At 40.3% G+C, this 23,727-nt stretch overlaps 1 protein-coding gene across 4 annotated transcripts in view; it reads left to right on the plus strand.

Moving 5' to 3' along the window:
- The window catches only part of LOC139969531 (ecdysone-induced protein 78C-like), an 87,894-nt gene that overhangs the window by 23,835 nt on the left and 40,332 nt on the right, over positions 1–23,727 (plus strand). Inside the window, exon 1 of one of the 4 annotated variants that reach the window (XM_071974597.1) lies at positions 20,505–22,690. The exons of 2 other annotated variants lie outside the window; for them this stretch is intronic. In XM_071974597.1, coding sequence (XP_071830698.1) covers positions 22,666–22,690 — 25 coding nt within the window. In that variant the 5' untranslated portion in view covers positions 20,505–22,665. Of the gene's footprint in view, positions 1–20,504; positions 22,691–23,727 lie in introns of those variants that run through there. One more of the 4 variants, XM_071974599.1, reaches the window with a different exon arrangement.

The raw sequence follows: 23,727 nt of genomic DNA on the forward strand, positions 1-23,727 counted from the left end.
GACTCGAGGACCAGCGGTTCCTCGCGTTCAGGTACAAGGCCATAGATTACCGCTTCACAGCGCTACCATTTGGCCTCTCCACGGCACCCAGGGTTTTCACCAGGGTAACAAGGGCGGTCCTGGCTCACCTCCGCCGAAACGGGGTAATGGTGTTCGCCTACCTAGACGATTGGTTAGTACTCGGCAACTCCCAACAAGGGGCTCTCGCCAGTACAAACGCCACCGTCTCCCTCCTGACGAAACTGGGGTGGTTAATCAATGTCGAGAAATCCAACCTCGTGCCCACTCAATCGATCATATACTTAGGGGCCCGTCTCGACCTCGCCAGCGGCATGGTCTACCCGACGGCCGAAAGAACGGCAAGCCTAGTGGCCACGGCCAGAAAAATACTAGGCAATCGGAATACCCCAGCGCTCACGTGGCAGCGCCTATTGGGGAAGATGGCGAGCTTCACAGACCTTCTAGACCTGTGCAGACTCAGAATGAGGCCGCTCCAGCGGCACCTCCTCAAACACTATGCCCCGGATCGGTCGTCGGCGGCAACGCCAATCCCACTTCCAACGGGGCTTCGCCCGTTTCTCACGTGGTGGGCAGAGTCGGACAGGATCGCGGCAGGGCGACCTTTCCGGAACCCAGCCCCTACAACGTCGATCACGACGGATGCCTCCCTCAGCGGCTGGGGAGCGGTATGGGGCACACACACAGTTGCCGGCGAATGGGCGGAGCCCGAGAGGGGTCTCCATATCAATATTTTAGAGACGGAAGCGGTCCTGAGGGCCGTACGTCACTGGGCAACCCACCTAACGGGCCACACTGTCACGGTCCGGTCAGACAACACCACGACCGTGGCGTATATCAACCGTCAAGGGGGCACTCGATCCCTGGCCCTCCTACGCAGGACATGGGACCTGCTCGTCCTCTGCGACTCCCTTCGGATCGGCCTACGGGCGTCCCACCTAGCAGGGAAAGACAATATACTGGCAGACGCACTGTCCAGGGGGTATCTAGACAATGGGGAATGGGAGCTCTCCCGAACGTGGTCCGACCACATATTCCACCTGTTCGGCAGGCCGTCCGTCGACATGTTCGCGACGGCCAAGAACGCCAAACTCCCGACGTTCTGCTCCAGATACCACGACCCGCAGGCCTGGAAGACCGACGCCCTAGTCGTCTCATGGGCGGGCCTCTCCATGTACGCCTTTCCCCCACTGGGATTACTCCGCAGAATTCTCACGATGCTTCGGGACGTGGAAGCGGACATGCTTTTGATCGCACCTTGCTGGCCCAATCAAGCATGGTTCCCACTCATCATCGAAATGCTGGTAGACCTACCATACAAATTCCCACCGGCCGCCAAGCTCCTCTCCCAACGGAGCGGCCACATAACCCACCCCGACATCACGAGCCTCCATCTAGCTGCGTGGAAACTCTCCGGCTCTCGCTCCAGACAGCGGGGTTTCCACCGGAGGTTGCGGACATTGCAGTGGATGCCCGCCGGCAGTCCACGGTTAAAACATACGATTCTAGACTGCACCGATACTATGTTTGGGCCGGGGACAACGCTGCTGATCCCGTGGAGGCCTCAGTAGACCAGGTGGCGGCCTTCCTACTCGAACTCTTCCGAGAAGGGAAGCAAATAAGTACAATTAGAAATTACCGCTCCGCAATAGCAGCGGTTCACAGCGGATTCTCGGATGGCTCCTCAGTAGGAACCAACCCGGTCCTCCGCCAGGTCTTAAGGGGCATGTTCCACAGACGCCCTCCCAGGCGCCGCCTGGCCCCGTCATGGGCCCTCCACGAGGTCCTGACGACCCTTGCGGGCTCTCCGTACGAGCCGTTACACAATGCTCCATTGGACAAACTAACACACAAAACTCTGTTTCTGATCGCGGCCGCCTCTGCCAGGCGCAGAAGCTGTCTCCACGCGCTCACCCTCCAACGGGGGTTCACGAGGTTCGAACCAGGAGGAGTCAGATTACTACCTGACCCTCACTTCCTCCCAAAGAACCAATCAGTAACCTTTACCCCGAACGAGATCTTCCTACCGAGTCTGTCACAAGCCTCGTCAATCGCGGAAGACAAGCGCTGGTGCCCTGTCCGAGCCCTTAAGTGGTACATAGAGAGGACCAAACAGCTACGTACCTCGGACAGGCTCTTCATTTTACCGCGGTCGCCCTACACCCCGGCCTCAAAGGACACCATTTCACGGTGGATGGCCGACTTAATTCGTGCCCACACCCAGCCTGGGGAACCCGTCCGGGCGCACGACGTCCGAGGCCACGCCACGTCCAGGGCGTGGTTCCGGGGGGTTCCCCTGGAAGATATTATGAAGGCGGCGGCCTGGAAGACCCCGTCTTCCTTTGTCGCCTGTTATCTCACAAACACCCCTGCCACGGAAGGGGATTTTGCCCGAGCGGCCCTAGGTCCGCCGCCCGCGAGATCCTCGACCCACCGCCAGGGCTCCTGTGTCACAAATGCATAGGTTATATGAGGTGAGGGAGTACGCGCTGTGAATTCCCCAAACCTTAACCGGTTTGTGAATTAACGAGCGACGTACTCACCTCATATAACATCCCGACCCGCCTCCCCACTATGGGGGACCTCGCGGACGGAACCATACAACCACGTCGGATACCCTCCTCGGATACTAGGGGAACTGGCCACGCAGATATGACCATGTGACGGCCTTTCCCCCCAGGAATTTTCGAGGGATGTCGTGGGGTCCCGCCTACACCCACCGACGACCCACTCTGGACCCACTTCGGGCCCACTCAGGACCCACCTGTCACCCACACCAGCCCACCTAGGGCCTCTTCAGGTGAGAATGTTTTTGGTTGTATCCTCGGGGTTTCCGCCCCTTGGTCGATCCTCTCCCCCTTCTCCGTCCGGTGCCGCACCATTGCGGCCTGGAAATTACGGAAGGGAGATGGCCACACTTACATACAGACAAATTGCCAGATGCTAGAGCGAGGTTAATACGGTAATGCATAGGTTATATGAGGTGAGTACGTCGCTCGTTAATTCACAAACCGGTTAAGGTTTGGGGAGTCTGGAGGAAATTATGCTCGTTAATTCATATAAAATGCCAAGGACTTGATCAAGTCTAGAAATGACTTTAACTTTTGCCCCAAAAAGTTAACATCATTATTTTAAATTCGCTTCTATAATCCTTCTCTTACGTTTGTTCATCTTCCTCGGCTGAAGTTAGCTACGAGATCGTTCTTCTATCGTAAACTCTATTAGACGAGGTTGAGACCATCCTTGTATATAACCTTTTATATATTTACCATGACTAGTTTGGAAAGTTCGCAAAAATTTTGTAAAATCACGTCGATTCTTGCTTTGACGTTGCTTAAAAGATAATGGCAAGCTTCTGTCTCTTCTTTACATGTATGGTGCCTTTCTAGATTTCTCCAGTCGACAATAATGTCAAATATTTCGGCGGAAGATTTTATTGAAGACGCCGAAAGAGCGACCATTAAGTTTCAATTAAAAACTCATTAGCGGCGGTGCAAATGTGCTACTACCAATATAAAAGTGTATATATTTATATTTATAAATATATGTAGATATATATGTAGATAGATATATATGTAGATATATATATATATGGAGATATATATGTAGATATATATGTAGATATATATCTATATGCGATTCAAGGCTTTTTCTTGAAAGGTAGAATGACTATACTAGATACCATGCAACATGCTGTATCTGTCTTAACAAATTAAGAAATATATAGAAACTAAAGGGGTGGAAGGGAATAGAAGGAAAAGAAAAACCATTACAGTTGTATCTGTTATTTTCACTAATTACCTTGAATGTTATTGATGCTGGTCTATTATCTTGTCTTGCTTTCTGGGGTGTGAGTTAATCAAGGTTAAATAAAAAAAGAAGCCTAGCCTTACAGACAGCATAAACTTCCTGGCGTTCAGCCGCTCGGAAAATACCGTGTAACTACGGTGACCTGGTTTCTCTTCGGGAGCAATTCCAAGTCAAGGTGGTTCACCTGGTCTTGGGTATCTAGGTAGATGACCTCTACATGAGGAACTGGAAGGAACACATGGTATAGTGCTAAATTATAAGGACAGTGTTGTCTGAGCACAGTGCAGTTGATTAATTGCAATTGGACATGCATACTCTGTTTAGTACTATCACCTCCTAACATATATTGGTGCTTCAAACAGGAACTGCGGAACATTGTGTTATAGATATTTATCAGCCCTGGAATTATTTGTTTGTATGATGCAGCATAGCATCAGCAGCTCCCAAACTGGGGTGATTTAAAAAAAGGAACCTACATTATAAGTGGTACAGTTATAACACTGTGCAACAGTACGAGCCTGAACAAGTTCATTAATTAAAAGGGATTATTTCTTTTGTGTCAGTTTCACATGATTGAATTACCAGATCTGCACACCGTACTGCAACAGAGCCTGAGTCCATTGCTTAATTGATCAATAGCTAGGGGTAATAATTTTTTTTTTTTTTTTTTTGGGGGGGGGGGTTAAGATCACCTCCTGGTCCTACATAATACATACATTGTACAGTACAACTATACAACAGTGCCTGAACATGTACTATGTTCATGCATGAATAGGAGAATTATTCAAAGTATGACGAAAAATATAGTATCACCTCTCCACGAGTGAATTACAAGAATATACACAGATGGTACTATGTAGTACATACACAGTGCCTGAACATCTTGTTCATTTATTGACAGCTTGGGAAAGTTGATATCTATGATAAAATAAAGTAAATTACCTGCATATATACTGTATTCCAGGGAGTTATATATACAAGATCGTAACATAAATGGTACAGCACTGTAAGTTACTATACCTTACACGCTGCCTCAACATACAGTACTTTTACAGTTTCTAGGATTATTGGGAGGAATGAATTATTCAAGATTTTTGCAAGAGCATCAACTAACCAAATATGTGAGTGAATTTACAGAAAGTAAGTTAAGATCCTAGTGTTACAGAACTTTACGACCCTAAATGTTTCAAAAGATAATTTGTGTACAGTAGTACAGTGTGTGGGTGTAATTGGCACACGATCAGATAAAATTGTTCTCATAAGTAGGTTAGTTTTGAAAGCTCCACCAAAGATGAAAGTCATGCAGAGGGTTGAGGCAATGCTGGCCCCACCCCCTCCAATTAGCAGCCCCCCAATTAGATCCATGCAAAAAATAATAATCCAGGAGCCATATTTTAATACTTGGTTTTAGAGGTACAGTATGCCAGTCAACCATTGTTAACTGGGACACAGTTTTTTTTCTTTTTTTGTCAAAACAAATATAAACAGTATTGTTTGAGAACAAAAAAACCAGCCATGTGGTGATGCATGATAGCTTCTGTACATGGAAAAGTGTACCTAAACAGCAAATTTATGTCTAATTTAGGATTAAGACTGTTTTGCAGTGGATTAGTTGTATCCTTTCATCGTCATGCTAATTACCAATTCATGAAGGCGATCTGGATATTGGATAAACCATCCATTCTAAAACTGGAGAAGAGATGCATATATTCTATTGCAGAAGATCTGAACCTTTTGTGTCCCACAAATTCAGTGTTATTATGTTTGCATTTTACACTATACAATATGATTGGCAAAACCCATTGAAAGAAGCTTAAATGTAGCTAACTATACCTTATAAAATTATTCCTGGAACAAATTAAAGTTTAGTGGACTTAAAAAAAAAAAGTTTTAACATATATATATTTGGCCTGAAATTCAAGATACCTTGTATTTGAATTTTTTATATGGTTATGTATTATACCATCAGATTGCAAAGCATTCAATTTATGACAAATATTTATGTACATCTACACATCATCCTTTCCCCTCCCTCCCCTCCATTCCCCACCCCCCATAAAAAGAATACAAAGGAAGAAAATAGAAGAGACAACAAGAAAACACAATAAAGCAAAACAAAAGAAAAGCGTTGGCATAGAAAGAGAGATGATGTGTGTACATATATATTAAGAGCGTGGCACAAATTACATGAAACAATTCGCTCACAGTCCAATAATCTCGGTCATCATTCTTGCTTAATTCTAGATAGTTGGGCGAATCAATACATACTCCACTTGAAGCCCTTTCCCCCAGGGCTTTACGTTTCTCTGTTTACTCGAATCTAGCTGGCCGTACTGTGCAATATGGAGTGCAGTGATGGCCGTTCACTGCATATATGTATGTATATATATATACACACGCACACATCTCTCGATTAAAAAAAAAACGAATGTGATTTTCTAATTTTCTTTCGTAGCGATGGACGATGGTCAGGAATAGCCTGTCCAGCAGTATAATCAATAACTGTATGAGGCTTCGGTCTGACGCCATTGCATCGCAAATGAAATTTGGATTTTTGGAAGGAAAGGCAATGGACATTACCGCAGAGACAATCTTGCGAACGAGGGGTTTTTTTTTTCCCTTCTTTTTGGCGACAGCGACGAAAATAGGTTTTAGCATCTGAGGTGGGGAACTTAATGTTATTTGCCGCGTTCCGTGGCGTAAGTGTAAATATAACACCTGCGTTATCTCGGTTATTATGGAGGGACGGATGGACAGCGGAAAAAAAAAAGAAATGGGGAAAGAGGAAAAAGGAGAGGCATCGTGGGTTGCTATGCATTTTGAGTCGGTCATCTATGGCCATAATTCCAAGTAGTCGAATCGACGAAAACGGATACCGTAAAAATACAAATTTGCCCAGATTCGAATCAGCGATGACGTCGGAATTGTCTTTAAACAGAGTCGATGGACAGCTCAGAAGATTCCGGAATCGGTAATTAACAGAAACGAAAGAGACAGGAAAACGAAATTGTCGACAGATAACGAGGTGGCGATGAGAAATGAGAGATTTCTTGAGAAAGGTCGGGGTGGAGTTAATTGACAGTGTTTCCATCACGGTGATATAAAACCAGTAGAGAATGGTTAAAATAACTGATCTGTATGTATTTTTGAGTAAAACCTCTTAGTGTTGATCAATAGTAAAAATGTTTTCAAAGCTGCTTGATTTTGCGTTGACTTTGCAAGGATCGGGTGGGGTCTTCGAAAGCTTAAAAGAATGTTATTGAACCTGAAAACATGATCTTTCTTCTCTAGGAATCTGACTAAATTGAGCTAAGAGAGTTGACATAAAAGTTGTTTGCAAAATTTATGGAGATGAAACATTACATGAAATTTGTGGGACACAAATTGCTTTATATAGTATCAAATGGTTATTAATTACTCACTAATTAAGAGCAGTTGAATGGCTGTAACCAGATCAATCTGTAAGATATACTGAGGTGTACCCAAGGATGTGTAAATTTCACACCGATTGAGCAGAACGATGCAAACTTTTACATTTCAGCCAGGGCAAATTTTTAATGGTCGTCAGGTAGTCCAAGATGACTATGTCTCTGTTCAGGTGACCAAAATGAGCTTTGGAGACAGATGCCTGCGTAGTTGTTTTACCTCAAATTCAGATTACATTGTACATTTAACTCATTTCCCGCTCCTAACCCCCATCCCCCCCCCACCCAAGTAGTAACAAAAATGATAACTTGGTATCACCTTCAATCACGTTGGAGATCTTCTGAAATTAAAAGAAAATTAAATAATGGTATGATCCTTCCGACTGGCCCAAAGTAAGACCAGTGTTCTATTCACCAAACCTACACATATCTCATACAGTGTACACATTGGTCGTTCTTTATAAGTTTGCTAGAATTTGTTGGACGACCGAATTTGTTGTTCAGAAAAAAAAAGCTTTAAGGAAAGACCTGCTCGTCCGATCGAGTGACAACCAGAAGAAATTCCTTAAAAGTTTGCCCTGCATTCAAACGCAAAGATACAACTTAAAGAAGCAGAGTGAGCCAGCGAGGCTTTGAAGGATGGGCAGTATGGAAAAAGTAATATTATTATTGATGTTTCAAAAAGCACTACACCTAATCTGTCACGTCTGGGTGATTCTTATACTCATCACTGAAACGAGAGAACACTCCCCTCTGCCTATAACCACCATGCGCTATTCTGCTAGAAAAGGTCAAATAATGGTCGATCCTCCAGTCACACGTTCAATCTCTAGCATCTTGCTTTGCCATACATGTGCGCATCCCGTCAGAAGTTTCCCATGGAACTGTGAATATCTAGAGTTACGAGAGGCTGATAACAGGGAATTTAAGGCGTCTTGATTATAAATAGGTGGCATGTAACATAATTTTGATTTCTGATAATCTTTTAAGTAGTTTCATGTGATGACGACATGATACCTGCTTACATCCGATAATACCTTCAGACTGTGCATGTGTGTGTGTCTCAGGCGCGTAGCCAGGAAATTGCCAAGGGAGGGGTGAACCTGTAGGCAAACTATCAGAGCCATAAATTCTGCATTAAAAACTATCTAAGTGTAGCGCCACCATGAGTTGGCGCAAAGCATACAAGAAAATTTTGGCTGAAAATGCCTCCCAGATCGCTGGAAAAGGCACTTCCCAGGCCTTGTAAGTTGCATCTTAGCATTTTCTCTTTTGAAATTACTAGCGATATCATAAAAACATACCCAAAAAATATGCTCAAGGGGGGGGCGTTTGCCCCCTTCGCCCCCCTTCGCCCCCCCTGGCTACACGCCTGTTGTGTCTATAGAGTCATTTGAAAGCGTCAGTTCATGTTCGATCAGCTTTATTTCTGCTCGGGGAAGGATGGCCAGATTTAGGACTGTGAAACGCCGTAATCATTCACTATTCATTGTAACAAGATCAGTCACAATGGTAGGACACATCCATATACAGTTTGTTCCAGTTCACGTACGACTGATTCATGAAAGGAGTGCCAGAAGTGTTGGATCTGCCCAGTCACCCTTCGGTCAGGCTCTATTTTGATACTTATTCTCAGGTAACTTCTGTCAACAAATACTAAAAACTAATAAACTGTTTTTTTACTGGACATATAGTCCTCTGACTAACACACTTCTGTGATTACTTTGTTTTTTATGGGCATGAAAACAAGAATCATTTTAGGTCGGAAACTCTCGTGGGTTAGAGTGGTATGTTTCTGGGTTTTATTGGGAGAGGGGCCCCCTATATATCGGGAGAGGGACCCCCTATTTATCGGGAGAGGGCCCCCCTCGTTTTGTCAATTGGCTGTCATGTTCACCGGTACTCTTAAAGGTTTTACGCTCTCACGGAAAGTGAAGTATCCGCCTGTTTGTGGAGACACGCTCTCCGTGGTCTATTGGTCGCCTGTGTTTTGAAGAGCCTTTTGCTTAATCACACACAATATCAAATGTACCGCACACAAACTTTTGAAGGATGCAGTTGCTATGGCGATTGCAAGAATACGATCGTGGGTAATCGTCCAGAGCGTTTAGCTTGACCAGAGGCCATCGATAGGGTGGAAATGAATTCCAACGTCCGGCAGAGAGAGACCGAGAGGAAACGACAGAGGAAACATCGTCAGCCGACGAGAGGAGAGATATTGGTTAGGGTCTAGTTATTGCGTTGCAGCAACGGCAGTCATACAAGGATTTTGGGGTGAAAGGGTTGTTACATTTTCATCAAGACAACATCTAAGATTTTACCTTCAAGAAAATCCTTCCAAAGTTTGACCAAGCTGCATGGTAGAGATATTAAAGTAAAAGAATGTAGGTAAACAAGTCAAACGTGACGGAGAAATAACAGCCTTTGAAATGTGAAGAAAAATGAATAAAAGTTTGCATGTATATACTGTACATTAACTGTTTATCAAAGCAGTTTATTTGAGTTGCTAGTCCAAAGCAACGGAAAGTAACATCATCAGTTTGTTTAAGGCAAGTGTCTTTTAAAGTAGCAAAGCAAAAAGTCAATATTTTGGTGGGGGCAAATTTTGAAATAATTCTTTCGCATGTGTTTTATATGATTATGAAAAGTGTCCAGCGGACGGAATGTCGAGAATCAGATATATGTTAAATTACTCACTCAATTATGTGATTTGGTTAAAAAACGTAAAAAAAATGTAGGAGGATGTCTTAGTTAAATGATTAAAGTGGAAGTGTACAGTACCTTAAAAAATACTCGAATTTGTTTGGAAAAACATTCCAACCAACACTCAGAAAGCTACTTTAAATATTCCATGAAAGATGATTTGCTGTCCCATACAACAATGTACAGTAATAAATTATGTATGGTTTCATCTGCAAACCTATACTTTTATCACTTCCGGTGGATATAATGCAATGCTCAGCATTAAAACATTCTCATGTACCTTAATTAGAACCCTCCTTTATTGTTTGAATATGAGGTGGTGTCAGATTTCAACATTAAATGTTGCAATATTTTCAGATAAATTTCCCGATATTTTCTGATGCAGCGATATTTTTTGATATACTGTGTAACCTACTAGGGTTGCCAGCTGTGACATGTCGACCGTGACATCACAGATTGGTTGGGCGCCCGACCAATGCCTTTGACAAAGATTTTAAGATTCATATCACACGTTACAGTCGTGTGCAAACTCAGAGCCGGCGTACCAGTAATTTTGGTCGTTTATAAAATGAAGAATAAGAGACTGGTATCCTCTTACATCATCTGTAGTTTTGATTCAAAGGCATTGATGACTTGCCGGGCTCTGAAAAATTAACTTTCCGTTACTTGCAAATGAAGTGTTCTTCTCGTCGCTACAAAATGCAAAGACAGTAATGAAACGTGATACCTTGTTATCTTTAGCTGGACCTGAGATGTCCATCGCTGTATTGTTTGTACACTGTGCTGTGGGTTTAGACCGCAGCTGTATGTACTGACTGTACACTAGTGTCTAATTACCGACGGTAGCAAGCTGTGTGTGTGTATTTTCTGGGATCGATGGTGGTGTCTAACACTTCTGTTACACCTCATTCGAAACTAGGTCAGATTACCGGCATTAGACGTTTCTTTTTGTGCGAGTCTTCACACCCTTTAAGAGTTGGCAATGGCTACTTTTTTTCTTTTTTTTTTGCTGTATCGATGACCACCACTTATTGGCATAGCTATACCTTCCTGGTATTCAAACATTTTTGCTTGTCTATACCCCAATTGGTGGATGTTTTTTCCTTGAGAAAGGGTTCTGTGGGAGGAGGTGTCCCCATCCCCTTTTGAGAAATTTCTATGATTATGTGAAGGATGCTTAGTTCATGATTCAAGATTTTTCACAAATATCAGCAGCAATTTCATTTTCTTCTCAATTTTTTCTCGGCAAACCACAACAAATTGTTTTGGGCAACCCTAGAAAGGATTGCTCCCCCCTCACCCTCCCCCCCCATTCTGAATACCAGGGCTATATACACCAGCTTGTTGGAATCTATTGCATTCAAAAGATAATATTCTGATTATATGGTGTTATTATATTCATTCATATTCATTATTCAAAATCACACAGTGACTGCAGGAAGTTGTGTTAAGTATACGGTAAATTATACCAGTCTCAAATTTTATTTGAAAAACCTATTTTTTTCGCTTTCTTTTTCTTCTTACAATGTATTCATGTTGGCCTTGAGGAGTGTGAATTTTAACAAAAAATGATCAGCATGGAATTACAATGTATGGGTGTGTGTGTGTGTGTGGAGCATAGTACAGTATGTATGATTGACTCTATATAGGCTCTATAGGGATAGATCTAAGTATTTAACTAATTGAAACAGCTGGTTCTATCATTTCCAATCAAATGTCTTGAAGTCATGTAGAGAATTTCAATAAACTAAGGACAAAAAAAGATGAAGAGAAATTTGGCTGTTTTTATATTGCCACAACAATATATTGTGCATACATAACCTTGAGCAATTGTAACTTGTCATGTTGGGTGACTAATCAGTTTGAATTTTCCGCAGCCTAACATTTAGATCTGCAATTTTACATGCACTCATCACAAATGCATACAAAAGTACATATATATTTATAAAGTCCGCATCTTAAGCGAGAGGCCCGGTTTCGAATCCCGGTGGAGACTGGAAGTTTTTCACTGTTCTGGATTTTCCTTCTCATTACGTTTTCAATTATATATATTCATTTGCCTTTGTCGTTTACCTCCATTTCATTAACAAAAGTCTGTTCAAAGTATCTCTTTCGAGATCCGGCTTTAGGAATCACAAATGATTTCGAGTTGGTTAGCATCATGTTTGATCTCTAGAGTAAGGCAAAATATGTCACCAAAACAGAACTAGTACTGTTCGATACAGGTGCCAAACGCCTACAGTGGAATTACGACCTTCCTTACCGGTTTCGAAGATCTGGACATACAATCAGCGTCCATAGCCTAGTGGTTAGGGTGTCTGCATATGAAGCGGTTCAAATCCCGGTGGAGGCTGGAAGTTTTTTCACTGTTCTTGATTTTCCAACTCCTTACGATTTCAATTATATAAGGTTGGCTTGTATGTGAGATGCAGATATGAACGTTCCTAATATCAACAAGTGGATGGCCTATAATTGGCTAAATAAATTATGGAAGACAGGGCACCTTTAACTTTGTGTGAGAGAAAGCAAAATACTTGATAATTCAAGCATTTTGTTGAAAACAAATAAATAGTTTTATCGACTTACAGTACCGTTGCGAAAAGTGAATGAATTTATATGTACTGTGGGAATTAAGAAAGTTTATCTGCATATATGCTGGATTTTAAAATTAATGGTCACAGTAGTTACTATTCGTTGCACTTTATAGCCACCCATGAAGAAGAATTTGAATAATATTAGAAAAGAAATTAAAAATCTTTAAGTAATTCTTCATTTTCAGTCTCCCCCATTATTAAAAACCTGGAGTCTGCAAAATTCCTATATTGGATATCAAAATTCTTATTTTATGATCTTTTTTTGTTTTGAGAGAGAGGGGATAGGAGGGGGGGGGGATCTGTAATGTCATGTGAGAGTGTTTCCCTATCCACTGTGTACAGTGTGCAGTCTATATATACTTCAGTGTTAGTGTGAGAGTCTGGTAGGATTAAGGCTGTTTGTGGTTTTTGAGGTATTTTATGGTCAAGACCTATCCTCTGCAGGCCCTGCAGGGAATTAAGGAAGTGGAATGTACTAAAAGACTAGTTGCTGAAAGAATTTACCAGGAAGCAAAAATGATATATAGCTACTGTATGAAGGTGTGCATACAACTGCAATAGGGATAGCAAGCATCATCAGTATTAGAAGAAACGCATTGTTGTTATATATGGGGTGTGTGGGTGTGTGTCAGTGTGTATATAAATACCACATAAAGAGATCAAATTTAGACAGAATTTTCGTATGCATTATGCATAGGCGTACGGGACCATTGCAGTTTGGGGGGGGGGCAGAAACTTTTGTGCCCGAAAGTTACTGTGACACTATCTAAGCGGAGCGCCACCATCGGTTGGCGCGTAGCGTACAAGAATTTTTTTGGCCAAAAATGCCTCTCAGATTGCCGGAATGGCCCTTCTGAGGCCTTGCAAGTTGCATCTAAACATTCTTTATTTTATAATCTCATGTTTTAGAAATTTACACTTCCCCAAAAATTTGGTAAATTAGAAGAAGAAAAAATGGTAACATCACTTTGAAGGAGAAAAATAGGACAGTATATTTTTAAAGCTCCCATTTAGTTACCCTATTTATTATTTTAACACAGTACTCAGCTAACTCCAGAAAAACATACATTGTTCAACGACATGTAGGCGGGATAATGTCGCTGTGTCGGGTGAGACTGCAATTTTCTCACAAAAAAGTATAAAAATAACAAACAATACGATAAACCTGTACTTCTAGGCTTGTAGGCACACCCCCCCCCCCCACCATCCGTGAACAAGAATACGTTTCTTATATACACTCATGTCAGGGATTTCCAGGTATACAGTTGACTATAGTTAGACAAATTTTTGATAGTGCAAAAAGCGTGGTAGCCCAGATGAGCTGCGCTTACGGTATTGTTACACGGAAATATTCGGGCAACATGATGCTAAATAAAGAAAATCATTAGGCCTATATTTATATTAATGTCACAAAACAAATAACATAAAACGCTCTCCACAGAATTGTCGGGCAAAAATAGATTCGGGCAAGCTACTGCATATACAAATATATATTTTTTTTTCTCCTCTTAGGCTGCCCAAATTTCTCGTCCTCTGGAAATTTGGGGGGCAGTCTACCACCCCTGCCCCCCCCCTCATACGCCTATGTTCATATGTAGGCCTATGTCATAGTCTAATGTTTCTATAACTATTCAAGTGTAATTCAAGATAGTGGATTTTTTATTAAATAAGAATAAATCTCTGGTCTAAGTCTCTAATTGGCACTTTAATGGATTATGAGCCTCAGATGTAAACTTAAAACTTTCATTTTCCAAAACTTTAAAGGGGTGTGATAATACAACCAGAAATGATCGCAGTGTTTGTGAACAGTTCTACTTATAAACATTTGAAGTACTTTACACAGTGTCAATTTAATACATTCCTTCTTCTTTTTCTTCCCGGGACCAGTGCATGCTGGGTAAATTCAGGGCCCAAAGAACAGCTTCCTTTTGCTTGGAATCCAATTTCACAGTTGGAGGAAACTGTATTTCCTGCTTCCTGGGCAAACCTGGGTTTTCTTTTTTCTTTTTCCTTCTTTCTTCTTTTTTTATCTGTCTTGTAAAACCTCATCAAGTGTTGTTCGGTTGACTAATAAGTTTTGTATGGTTTGTAGAAGCTACATGGGTACTTGTTATCTTAACACGTGTAACTGTTGAAATAGGAGAGATATGGCAGCTATTGTACATGTGGTGAATAGATGTCTAATTGTTGCATGGATCGAGCAGTAATTGACAACATCATCAGAGACAAGTACAGTATATATGTACACAACTGTCTCAGCTACAGTTGAAAGATGGGTAACTTCACGGTAGAACTAAATTGAGAGAAGCAGCTGGTCAGAAAAGTTTGGAAAATATGCTAAAATGATTTGTAGAATATACATATCACCTCTCTTCATCGTGAAAGACATTAAAAGGACTTTGAGCAAGTCTAAACTTGACACCATAGCTGAGCCAATTTTCGAAAAGTATTTTTTTAATGGAGTATTGATTCCAAAGTGAAAGTTTTTCTTTTAATTCTCAAGCATCTTATGATTTATTTTAAATACTAACTAAAACAATGCTTTTGTTAAGTACAGCGCAGACCTCTAGAAGCGACACCTGATTTGCATTTTAAAATCAGGGCTGAAGCTAATTTGATGGGTACTTTACTAGAAAGTCTTATTTTTTTTTTCGGTAACTGCACTCCTGTTTTTTTTTTTATCAGCATCGTAGCTAATTATTACCAAAACAACTTCCTAATTGTCATTGCCCCTGAGATGCCCCCATTATGCATGCTACCGTTCAATCTGGCTGTCTCTTAGCTGAGGCCCCGAATGTCAAAGTTAAAAACCTATAAAAACCAAATCGCTGCCCTACATCTCAAAATCAGTGACTTTTGCAAAGTTACAGCAGATCTTGTCATGAATCCATGTCATTGCGAATTTATAAACTTCATTCTCATAACAGCTGTGTTGTGCTGTGTTGCAGTTTAATATTGATACAATAAATTTGTTAGTTAATGGTACCGTACATAACTTTGAGTGAACGGGTTTCCCCACTTAGCTTATCCTGTCATTTGCACACAAAAAAAGAAAGAAAAAAAAAGGCCAAACCGCCTACACAGATAGTTGAATTAGTATATTTATCAATTGAACAGACAAAAATATTAACTTGAAACCGTTGCTCGTTCGTCACACAATAGTTCTAGCTGTTCGCTGTGAATGTTGTAGAAGTATATAAATAGCACCCCCACTTTCCTCCCATCTTACCCAGTCATTCAAATACCCCGTATTCATAAATGTGCTTGCCTTGGCGGAAAAACTTATCGGTCATCACCCTTCCCTCTCCCATGTAAAGATGTATATGATGATAAAATATATGACTGTCTCAAGTATATTCCCATTTACCTTTTTCGCATCTGGGGGGGGCCTTTTTTTTTTAGGGCATGTGCTCCCCAGGCCACTCCTTGGTGACGCCACTGCATTTAGTGAATTATAGTCGATAAATCTGTTATTAAAGTGGAACTTTTTGTACTGCATTGCCACCTAACAACATTCAATATGTGGGTTGTATTTTCTTATTCTCCATCACCAATTGAATAACATATTTGAAAAATATACCATGCAATGAACATATATCGTGCAAATAGTGCAAAATACAAGAAAAAAAAAAGTGCTGTTTCACTGGAACTTGAAAGTCAAATGAAAAAAAAAAAATATCAAACAATGAATCGTTCTTTCAGGTGAGGTGTTGTTTTTCTCGGCAGGGGTATTCGGCATGCCCTAGTGCTACTTTTGACAATGTGTGAACAATTCTTTCAGTTGTATAGCCATTAACTGCTTGGTACAGATATCATACTTAACTTTCGTTTGAATTGTGGTCTAATAGCAACTCTGTATTAACTATTTAAGTTTTTTTTTTCTCTTCTAATGCCTTCAATTTTAAAAAGCAACGAGGCATTGTTCGGTCTCAGGGTAAACATCAGAAAACAACCGATGTTGTATGAACATGCAAAAAAAAAAAAATATGAAAAGAGTGAATCAACCTTTCCATTTACCATCATTACCTACGTATTTATGTACATAATAATGTCTGGCTATGCTTGCTTACAGGGCGTTTCCATTTAGCACAAGGATGGTATTTCACACTCATGGCTTCAGAACTGTTTAAACAGTTTGAACATGCTAAGAGATTGAATCAAGAAATTAAGTTCCTCAGATCCAACATTAATTTCTTTTTTAAATGCTCACATATGCACCGTTCTTCCCCTTGTGTTGTCACTTTGAAAACCTATGTTTAAATTGTACATAGCCAAAGTAGAGTTCTTAGCCTGCTGAAAGCCAAGATTCAGAGATAATAATAGTAATAATAAAAATAAATGAGACTTATATAGCGCCAAATCAGTAAACAAAAGTTACTGCTCAAAGCACTTTACAAAGAAAGTAAATTAATTTACAAAAGAACAAGTGAAAAAATGGGTCTTAAGTAGACTTTTGAAAGATAGTGGTACCCCCTACCCCCTGTCCCCTACCCCAAACGTCAGCTGTGTTTTGCATTGGGTTGTAACTTTGTGCCACCCCCAACAACCCTTCTTAATATTGTCCCAAAAGTTTCATTTAAATATTACTGGAGGCACAGTGCCCTTGATATGCATTGACATGTACATACACATACATGTATGTGCTACACTATACCTACACAGTATATGAGCTTGACACCAATGGCCAGTGTCTCCTGGACATTCCTAATCAACTTTGACCACTCTTCACATTCCAGTGAATTTTAAAATACATGTGAACTAGTTTTTATTCCACCCCCAATATCCTAGATCTCTATACATCTGTGTACCTGTGAGAATCCACATCACCCCCACTGTAAAAGGAAAATAGAAAAAAATAAAAAAAAGTTGCCCACAGTTCAAGGCCAGGGCATTGTGTCTTGAGGAACACAAAATTGGCTGTGTCCTCAGCTTGACCCCACATCAGCTGGACATAAACACTGACCCATTGGGAGGACATAAACATTTATCCTACTGCATGCATGTATGCAGCTAAGCTGTATCTCTGTGGGTATACCGTGGCTTTAGTTTCTATATATATAACTGTATGGCAAAGCCGTAAGGAATTGTACTGGATTTTCTGTGGTTTATAGCTATATACATATATTTGTTTGGAACTTTGGAATGCTGATGGTAATTTGGTGCAAAAGTTGCTGAAGGGTGCGATTTTACCCTGAAGTCAGTCGTCCTCTGTACCTGAGAGTGATGAGTGCTATGTCAGCCATAGTATTACAGACATGTTACGGTAAGACCGATTCGGCTTGGGGGAGGGGGGACTATAGGTAAGAGAATGTAAATGGGTTAAACAGGGAATGAGGGGAATGAGGGTTCTAGGTTGGTCTCTGCATAATAAGCCTCTGTATATATACTGTATAGTATATTCAGTTGATGTATTGATATATACCAATGAGATGATGAAAGTGGTAACTAAATAGGGTTAATGCCGGATTGTTGGTAAAAGGAGTATAGGGGAAGGGGCATGTGAGGGGAGGGGACGGTTGGTTGGATTTATTACCGAATTGTGGAAATTATTTGATACGGTCCACAAATCATGACGAGAAGGGAGAAAAGAAAATTGCAGAATTAATAATCCTTGTTTTGAGATATAAAACATGCAGCTGATAAATGGTAGAGGGATATTAAGGGATTGTCGGTTAGAAGAATTAGGGCGAATGTAAACACGTACTGGGCCACATCTTTGCAGTTGTCAACGTACATGTACAACTCTGTAAAAGATGAATAAGATGTTGGGTTTTGGTAGTTGTTGTTTTTTTTCTCCATAATTATTGGTTAATATCTATATTATAAGAGTCCTATCATTGCATAGTGTTTTTCAAACTACAAAAGTCAAGGATTTTATTGATTTTTTTAATTTTTAAAAACAAATTTTGTGAGGATTTTTTGGTTCAAACTATAAGCATGATCTTTTCTCTGAATTTGAGCATGAAAGTGACTTTTCAGTTCTAGAATGGGGAGGGGAGGGGGCGGGAAGAGGAGGGAATGGGATGGGAGGGGGGAAGACAATGTGATGTCACATTAGTTAATTTCTTAATTTTTCCTAATCTGCCATATAGATCAAATGTGCTTTGTGTTCCAACCACTCAATTTCCATCGAATTGAATTATTCAATTCAAAGGTTACTTTTATGCTTGAATCATCTGACCATTCTATGTGGAGTAGGGCATCCACCCGCCCGCCTGCCTGCCTCCTTCCCGCCCCCACCACCCCCAAAACAAAACAATACGCCCTATCAATATCGCCCCCTATTCAAAATAGCACTAATAATGTTCCCCTCCCCCCCCAAAAAAATTTGCTTTCCTTCCCTTTTCAAAGTGTGGCCCGATCCTGGTGGAACTATATGATCATAACTCCATATTTGGATATTGACGATTTGTAAGTTTTGGGTTAGACAAAAAAAGCAAGGGTGTTTTCCGATGTGGTTAGATCTGAAGCGATTAAAAACTGGGGGCCCCCAACCTCTGTTGTACTTTGGTTTTTTTTTATATTTTTCTTGTGAAATTTATAATGCTTCCCATCCAATATACCAACATCATAAAAAAGGGCTTTACAATAACTACACTTGTAAATCCTTTTGTTTCGCTAACATCCTCTGTTTCCGTTGGAGTATCCCCAGCAGGAAGTCTGCGTGGGCGAGTGTCTAGGTCCAGATAGTTGTTAAGGTGTGTTTATATATAAATTAACAGAGAAAAACAAGAAAAAAAAACAGGGAATGAAATGGAGAGAGAGAGGTTTCTTTTAGATGCAAGAGCGTCCTTTAGCTACATCGGCTGAAACACCTGGTTGGATCTGATCCTGTTATAGAGATAAGGAAAGAGATACACGCATGTACAGGAAAAAAATATTGGACTCGTGCTTTCCTCTTTACTTGATTACACGCACAGAAACGTTAATGCCTTATAGCTGGCTATAATTACTAGAAGTTTTCAAACAGTACTTTCCTGGAGGTCTTTACTTTTTAAATTGTTAAGGAACACACAAGATGACTGAATGTCCCAGTGAGGAAAATTTCCTCGAAAGGTTGTAATAAAAACAGTTTCAGAATTTTGACCCAAGGTGACCATATTTGAATATCTAGCATATTTTGAGCCAATACAACATACCTTTAATATCAGTATTGACCCCAGATATGCTAGAAAGTCTGATTATGGTCACCGATGTTCATGCTCTCATTATGCAAATTATAGTCAGGTCTTTTCTACACAATAATTCAAAGTAAAACTTTCTTATAGTGAAAGCTTGTCTGACTTGCATTGCAATGGAATTATAGTATCAAAAATTGCTGAAAATTGGCACAAAATTTCAATCCCCCCCCCCGACCCCAAAAGCAAAAGTTGCCTAACTTCAGCCACAGTCACTTCCAACAATTAGTAAGGAAATATGTAGCATATCCCTTGTACTGTAACCTATATCCATCACCTTGAACTCTGAAATGAATTTTTAATTCCACGATTTCATCTGATAATGACTGGGACATATTTGATTTAAAGTTTCCTTAAATTGTGAAAGCTTGCTGTTATATATAAAGTACTATTGACATGTCTTTGAAAGTCAGTTTTAGGAATATCATAAAGTCTCGTTGTGTGTGAGGAATGCAAACAACCTTTAACTTTTATGAAACCCTTTTCACTTCAAGGTGGCTACTATATGCCAAACAAGTCCATAGAAAATAAGGTATTGTCAGTTTCTATCATGCATTCTTCCTGTGGAAAACCATTATGAAAAAAAAAAAAAAAACTATTATGCAAGGTCAAAGTTCAAACTACCCTAGGAAGTCACTTTACTTGAAGTTGCCATGTATATCTATATACCTACTACAGTGTTATGTTAATGGTTTGTTGCACAGCACACACCTCCATACATAGGTTTTTTTTTTTTTTTTGGCACACTGTTATTGGCAGCCAGTTCACTGTCACGGGAGTGCACACAGTGAAGGGAGGGTAAGTGTGTGTGTGTACCAATTCACTCAGTTCAGTTCAGTTCACCCACAGCTGTGATATTTGTGTGGGAAGGACAGTCACATGTGTGTCCATAAATTTGACTGTAGTACCAGCAGCAAATACACGTACAAACACCCATTTACCGGATACTAAAACTTTGTGATATTGGAATCTACTGTAGAAAAGATTGTTTTTTAATTATTTTGTAGGAGGAGCTTATTAAACAAATGTGTGATAACTTTGTTCGTGCTTATCACCGATTCAAATAAACAAAAGCGAGGGAAAAAATTCTGTCTCGATTTTGATCCCCAAAAAATTAACCAACTTTTAACTTTGTGGCAGAGTTCTCTCGATTGTTGCCATTTTTCTTCGGCCACTTTTAGCAGTTTTTTTTTTTTTTTTTTGCTTCCCATCAACTTCATCGCCTACCGAATTTGGATTCATGCAAAAACAGCACTACTTCGTCTTCGTCGTCGTGGCAAGCGGCAGTTAACTAGTTAAAGACGACCACAACGACTAGGGCTATCCATTCCAGCAAGTTCATTTCTAAAATCAATAACTCTTTGGAGCTGTGTTGGAATTTTGGATGGGTGATATGTCCGTTTTGCCTGGAACAATCTTGCAATTGCTGGCAGCAGCAGCGTTGAAAGATTTATGACTGGACTTAATGAATGGAGAGTCTTGCCTAAGCCCTTCAGTATGCGTGAAATTTCAGCGAGGGGAATATAGTATATCTGACGGTCTGGACTTCGCTTTATACTCCGAAGGAAGACTCGTTTCGAAGGACAATTACTCTGGACAGTTTGTTCTGCCTTGTATTCATAAACTCGCAAGGAGAACTATACGGTCCGGTCTCTGATTGAAATTTCTTTTCGGTGAAATTCGATAGTCTTTTTGGCAGTGCTTTTATCCGTTGATTAGATCGAACAACTTTGGCGAAAGAAGTTTGGACGCATTTCGACGGCGTTTTTTACAACATTCAGTCATGTCTTTATCCTGTTGAAATAAAAATCAAATAATTTTTTGTGTCAGTCCTCCTTCCTTTTCGAATTTCGATACGATACAAGCTCCTTTTTTTCTCTGTTCTTTCGATGTTAATTAAAAGCACAAGACGGCACAGGAATCGAGTACTGTATTTTTGTTAAGAATTAGTCGCTTTTGTTCTCTGGTTAAGTAACGAACGCTGGTTGGCTTTGCACAATGAAACAACCAATCAATAGCTCTCTATATATGCCTGCTTGTTTGTTACGCTTCAGTTTGTTCACGGCCGAAATGAGATTTTTAGTTCAAGGATAAATTTCGCGGAAAATGTATTAAGTGAAATTGTGCCATGCATTATTATTATTTATTGAATGGGCTGCTGTGTACGTGGTCGTCGTCGTGGTCAGCGTAAGTTGTAAACAGTTGCATACACTAGTGGCTGCTGCAACGGTCAGTTTTCAATGGTCAGTCTACATCATTGTGCAGCTACAGTGTGTTTCATCAGGATTTGAAAACTCTACAACTGTTTGGAAAGCAGTGGATGCACATATTAAAGTCGCAGATATCATCGGCTCCATTTCCAGAAAGGAATAAAATTATATTGATTTATTATCATTTTTTGGGATTTTTTGTTGCTCCAATGGAGGTAGAGATATAAACTACATTTTACAAGAGCATTGTGCATCAAAAATTAGGAAAAAAGGTTCCATTGGGAAACAACATTTTTTTGTGAAATTTTTTGTGACTTCTGTGGAAACATACTGACACTATTTAGAGGTTACTGTGAATCAACAATCTAGTTAGGGAAGCAACTTGGTGATAATTTGAAACTTTTGAATAATTGGCATGTTTGGGAAACTGATTTTCTGAAGTCGGCGGAAAGAATATCGCTTCCCTACGATAGTCGAAAGTCCCCTACCTAACTAACATCAGTCGGTTTGTAGCGGCACTTAATTCTGATGTGCAAACTTACTTCATTTCTTAGAGAATGCAACCTCTCAAAAATTGAAGTCCCAGTTGGAAAGTTTCCGAGAGACGTTGGAACAATCAAGATAAAAACCTTATTTGTTCCCTTTTGCGCAAATTAAAGAGCGGAGGGAGAAACCGTTTGGGAGCAGTTTGTACAGAATCGTTAAAGATAGTGTTGGCTCTTTCCATATGATGGGTACAGAGGAAACTGCAGGTAGGTTTGGTTGCACATTTCTATACCATTTGAAAGTGTCTTTCCAAAAGTTTAACAGTAAGAAGGCATAAAAAAAAAATTAAAAAAAATCACAGCCTAAAAATCACAGTTACCATCCCTGAGTTTTCAGGTGCTTTCGGCCATAGATTCAAATGTGTAAACATCCTAAACTTGTTAAGTACTGTTATGCTTTATATCTGAGCTGCAGTTTTTTGTTAATTACAAGGAAGAAATTTATGGAATTATTCTTAATTATTTGATAATATAAAATATTGCAATTGTGGACAAATATCGATCTACAGAAGTTAAAACTCAATACAGTCCATTATTAAAAAGAAAAAAATACACTATATATAGAAGGAATGTTTAGACATCGGAGGCATCTCAGTGAAAGTGGCTGAACGGCTGAGTCTAGCTGTACATCCAGAACTCTTAGTGCCTCAGAGTTAAGTGGCTCAGGGTAAAAGTCAATGGACTTTGGTACATGTTTATAGTACATTGACAAAGCATTGTAAAATTGTCTAGCACAAACTGTATATGAATTTCTACTTGGGGACATGGACTTACTGAAGTTCAAAGAACATTAATTTTTAGTGTTCGAACGATTCTATGATAATCGGTTATTACCGATTAGTTCATGTGACAATCGGGCCGATTACCGATTCATCGTTTTTGTGGAAATGGCCTAATGCATGATTTAGTGTTATGCATGATTACCAACTTCTAGGCCTATAAAATCAAAGATGTAAATTAACGACTTAAACATTTGACACTAAAGATTAAGGAGCAAATAAAGATCACTGGGGGTAATACATACATGGGGCACTGTACGATTACGACGATGAGTCGCGATATTGCAATCCCACCACAACACAATACATGGCAGTGCTGTACAGATTACGGAAAGGGGATAATAGTAGCCTCCTGCATTAGTTAATTCCAGTTATGACACCTGATTGTGACCATTTTTGGGGGGGTCTTAATTCCGAAGCATATTCAAGGACAGGGGGGGGTCCTGCATTCATTAAGACAAACAA

Source organism: Apostichopus japonicus, chromosome 7, assembly GCF_037975245.1.
Source record: "Apostichopus japonicus isolate 1M-3 chromosome 7, ASM3797524v1, whole genome shotgun sequence".
Lineage (NCBI taxonomy): Eukaryota > Metazoa > Echinodermata > Holothuroidea > Aspidochirotida > Stichopodidae > Apostichopus > Apostichopus japonicus.